We start from the raw sequence: 5,184 nt of genomic DNA on the forward strand, positions 1-5,184 counted from the left end.
CCGCCCCCCCCGCCCCCGCCAAAATCCTTTCCTGTCCTCACAATTTCACTGGACTTAAAAACTGGAAACAGATGCAAAATCTAGTTGTGCAGTCACTCATTCATTTAGATTGGTGCAGGCACTGTGGCCAGAACAAAAGAAGCAAGTGATGGCTCCTGGACTCTGTTACTAGCTCTATTACTGACTCCCTGTGTGGCTTCAGGTAAATCACTTAATTGCCTCATGCCTCAGTTTCCCCATATGTAAACCAAGGATAGTAAAACATCTCTAACTGAGTTACTGCAAGGTTTAGACCATCCGTGTGTAAAGTGCTTTGACACTAGAGATGTCCAAATAACTGAATATTCAATTCAGGGGCAGGTCTGAAAAACAAAAATTCTCTTTGGGTCAACCCAAAACAAAAAAGTGTTCCAAAATTCCAAAATAAAAACATTTTGACTTTTTCTTTTGGAAAGATATTTTGTTTTGGAAATACCAAAAATGAACCATTTCAACATTTCTGATCTTTTTTAAACCAACACAGTCGTCCAAAACTGACCTGAATTCATCAATTGTATTGGTCAGCCCAAACGTGCATCCCCTCCCTCCCCCTCCCCCCCCAAAAAAGTTTTGCATGAAAATTTTCATCCAGCTCTAAGATCTTTGGGTGAAAGGTACTATTAATAAACAACAACAGAAAAGTTAAGCATGACATGCATTCAGCTGTACTGAAATTCATATTGTTTGCTTGAGTTCAGTTTACCAATCAATCTAGATTGCTCTGTATCAATGACCTGTCCTCTTCATTAAATACCACTCCCCCAGTCTCTGTCATCTGCAAACTTTACCAGTAATGATTTTATGTTTACTTTAGATCTTTGATAAAAAAAAAAGTTAAATAGCAGAGAGCAAAGAACCTATATCTGCAGGACCCCACAAAAAAAACAACAAACACACACCTTCTAAAATTACATCTTAACGTCTCTCCATTACCCAGTTTCTAATCCATTTAGCGTATGCCATGTTGATTTTGTATCATTCTAGTTTTTTAACCAAAGTCTCGTGCAGTATCAAATCAAATGCCTTATAGCAGTCTTTGAGTATATTACATCAATACTATTAGCTTTATCAACCACATTTGTAATCTCATCAGAAAAAGATAGCAAGTTCGTTTGACAAGATCTATTTTCCATAAGCCAATGTCAATTAGCATTAATTATATTACCAGATGGCTGGGACAGAGCTAGCAAGGTAGCTGTACAGTTTTAATGCGATTCCGATAATCAGCAAGACTAAAAAGAAAGCTGCCGATGGAAAAAAGAAGGGGGACCCAAATCCAAGAAAATGGTAAGACTGCCAACAAAACGGCAGATAACACAGCTCTGCGGAGTGTGGATAAAATTTTCCAAAGCACCTAAGTGAATCAGGGTTTATCTACATGGGAGTTATTTCAGAATAGCTATTCCTGATTAATTCTGTCTTCCTTACTCAATTTCAGATGCCACCAGCATCCAATGAAGCACAGAGAGGTCAAAACTCACTTGCCCAATGTCATGCAGCAAATGCAAGGTAGAATTAGCAATAGAACCCAGGATCCGTGTCTCACAAGTCTCTGCAGTAACTTATAAGAAATCATAATAAGCTAGCAAACTCCTAGAACTATACCTGCAACATACAGGAGAGGAGCCATATGCCACAGCAGCTGTCCCAGAAGGAGAGGATAATCCATGCTACCAGAGAGTCCCAAAAAAAGCATCTGTTTCCTCTGGAGACTGGCAGGGCTGCAGAACTGCAGCTGTGAAAACACCGCAGCTCGAGTTGGGGGGAAAGGGAAAGAGCTTTGGGGCAGGTGGGCTGAGCCAACTCATTCTTGACGCAACACAAACCACAGAGCCGTGGAGAGTGTGTTTCAGAAAAGACAGCACAGAGAATGCTTTACAACAACAACAGGCAGTGGTTACTTGTAACTGCAGGTGACTCAAACACCACTTTACTCATTAACAAAAGTGCTCTTATTTAGGCTTCCTGACCGCAAATTCTGATAAGCGGCTTACGGGAATCCTGTGATAACTGAGTTGAGCAACAGCCCCTTCCTCATCCCCTTTATGAATAATTACTTTTGAAAGATCACCATGAAGTTCCACGTCACCGGGATCTTAACCTACCAAGCAAAAAGTTTCCACCTTACAAGGAATCAGTGAGTTCCTTCAGGCACTGAGTGCTAACACAGATCATTTGTATTGCTATTGCCTCGCTCCAGTTATTCCTATCACATGAAAGGCTGATCTTAAACTGAAGCCAGTAAGTCACTGCCCTGCCCTTCAGGAACATCTCCCATAGACTCAGGAAGATGTAGCCTCTTCCTCTTCCCTGCTGCAGCTGGGCTGAAGGAGGAGGCAACTCTCAATCCAATGTCCCCCTGAAAATAGCACAGTGGGAATGGAGGCTTGGTGTTTTGAGGTGGCCATCTGACACCTTCTCTGCTTGAGGCCACACACTCTGTAAGGCTGTCCTTGCTCCTACAAGCAATAGCATTGCTATCAGTACAGTTATGTACCGGTATCTGATTGGGGCTTTGCACAGAACAGTGGTTCTCAGTCAGGGATCTGGGGGCCCCTTAAGGGGCCATAAGCAGGTTTCAGGGGGGTCCGTCAAGCAGGGCAGCATTAGACTCACTGGGACCCAGGGCAGAAAGCTGAAGCCTCACCACATGGCATTGAAGCCCAGGGCTCTGAGCCCAGTCATCTGGGACTGAAGCTGAAGTCTAAGCAATGTAGCTTTGTGGGGACCTGTGTGGCAGGGAGCCCTAGGCAACTGCCCTGCTTGCTAACCCCTAATGCCAGCCCTGGCTTTTATATGCAGAAAAATAGTTGTTGTGACACAGGTGGGCTGTGGAGTCTTTCTAGCATGTTGGGGGGGCCTCCGAAAAAAAAGATTGAGAACCCCTGGCATAAAAGACTGAACAGTCCACCTTAAAGAGCTCACCATAAACAAACAAACTAGATGGAATAGCAGCAGCCATGTCTCTTTCTAAAATAACTGTAAAGAGCGTGTGGCTGACCTGTGCCTGGTTAGTTTTTATTTGGGATCTATTTTAGTGCCAAATTTAGCAGTGGCAATGAGGAAGACAACTCCACCTCGACACCATGCAGGCCACTTTTTAAGAAATAAAATAATCTGCAGACCCAATTTTCTAGCTGCTAGAAGTCTTGGTAGAATAAAGGCTCCTGAGTCTGACAGATCATCATTCTTTGAAGTTTATCACCAGTATATTCCAACTCTAGATACCAACAAAACAGCCAAGGCGTTTCAACTGTAGTCTGTTGTCTGTGTGCCCATGTCATTCGCCTGTATTCCACTGTAGTGCAGAATGGCTGAATGACAATCCCATGCGGGCCGCTTGTCTAGATGTGCTTTTGCCATTCAAGCACCTCATGTCTTTGCCAATTAATTATTATTGCTTCAGAGAGATAGAGAGACAGCACAAGTGAGCTCCCACAGTGTCTCAGGTAGTTCTAGATCTTCCCCGTCTCCAGCACTTCTCAGGGTTAGAGGACAGTGGCAGGACTGATTTGTTGTTCTGTCCTGAAAGCTTTCAGGCCACAGGCCTTAAGATTTTCCCACTCTTCTCTCATTTTGCTGCTTTCTGTAGTCACAGACTGAAAAGAAAGGAAGATGAGTCTCTTCACTGCTGGGGGAGAACCATTTCTCATCTCTCGTTTCATGCTCATAAAAGCATGCTTAACAGGCTTAATTCAGTGGTGAACTAAGAAATCAGAGGGAATTTAAGGTGGTGTAATTTACATCTTCTTTAAGATGGTGTAACTGACACCTCCTTACACCTGACTCACCTCGACATGGAGATCACACCAGCTTCGATGCCCTGAGATTTAGGACCTGATGAAGGTTGCCACCCTCCCAGATTGGCTGGGAGTCTTCTGGAATCAGGCTCAATCTCCCAGGGGCTATTTAAGCCAATCCGGGAGATTTTAGGCTGCTAAAAGTCAGGCAGCATCGCCTGGCCGGACCCTGAACCCCAAGCCCATGACCCAGCCCTGAGCCTCTTCCTGCACCTGAGCCCCCTCACAGAGCCACAACCCCTCCTGCAGCCCAACCCTCTGCCCCAGGCTCAGCCCAGAGCCTCCTCCCACAATCTGAACCTCTCCACCCCAACCCCCTACCCCAGCCCGGTGAAAGTGAGCGAGGGTGGGAGGATGGAGTGAGTCGGGGCAGGGCCTCAGAGAAGGGGCGGGGCCTTGGGGCAAGGATGTTTGGGTTTGTGTGATTAGACAGCTGGCAACCCTACACCTGATTCATCACTGTATTACCACAGCTGTACCCCATAACAGCACAAAGGAAGCAGATAATCTAGCTCCCTATCTCCCCCCCCAACTCCATTTCTGTACAGTTGCCAATAAAACCTCTTTTTATTTAAAATTACCTGAATGGGGCTATTAGTGGAGACATCTATTGGCTGGCATCTTTGAGAGAGAACCTTACCCTGGAGGAAGCAGCACCAGGAGTAGGTGATAAGTAGGCCACAAAAGGTCAGCGGCACAGTGGAGGCTGTGGCCTCCCTCCCCCAATGCTGCCAGGTGGCTGGAGAGGCCCAGAATGGACACACAGCAAAGCAAAGGACCTGGAATGTACCAAGCACTGATCACCCTCCTGAGGAAAAGGAGTTGGTCAGACATTGCATTTTTGCTTACAGACCTCAAATAGAACTACGGCTGACAGGGAAAACCAGCTTCTCCCTTAGTTCAGCAGACAGGCAGCCCGGCTGTTCTTAGAGGCAGAGACTCTGGTTAAATTTCTAGCCAAAAACAATTCTCTCTCAGTAAGGAAAAACCGTCATTTGATAACTACATCATTGGATACCTTCCTGAATTTCACAACACCTGCTCCATCCCCTCCACACATTTGGAAAACTCAAAAAGAGATGAACTAACATATGAAACTTCTCCACACAAAGGTTCCCCTACGAACTGAGATTGTGTGAGAGAAATTTTAGCCCAAAAAGTAATTTGACGTAGGTGGGGAAGTTGCACGAAATTGAAAATTGGAGGGTATACTGGAAAGATCATTTCAAATTTAGTATCGTAACCACAACCCTCTACACTTATATTCTTGCAGCATGTGTGCTGGTCATTCTGTAGAAGCAGAATGTTCTTTGTACTTCAGAGGACAGCACAAGCATGTGCTGTT

General features: G+C 45.0%; 1 protein-coding gene across 1 annotated transcript in view; it reads right to left on the bottom strand.

Annotated features, from left to right (window-relative positions):
- TIGIT (T cell immunoreceptor with Ig and ITIM domains) overlaps nucleotides 1-1,775 on the bottom strand; it is an 11,150-nt gene extending 9,375 nt beyond the window's left edge. Inside the window, exon 1 of the mRNA XM_032776834.2 lies at nucleotides 1,645-1,775. Coding sequence (XP_032632725.2) covers nucleotides 1,645-1,735 — 91 coding nt within the window. The 5' untranslated portion in view covers nucleotides 1,736-1,775. The remainder of the gene's footprint in view (nucleotides 1-1,644) is intronic.
- Between the last annotated feature and the right edge of the window lie 3,409 nt (nucleotides 1,776-5,184).

Source organism: Chelonoidis abingdonii, chromosome 1 (assembly GCF_003597395.2).
Source record: "Chelonoidis abingdonii isolate Lonesome George chromosome 1, CheloAbing_2.0, whole genome shotgun sequence".
Lineage (NCBI taxonomy): Eukaryota > Metazoa > Chordata > Testudines > Testudinidae > Chelonoidis > Chelonoidis abingdonii.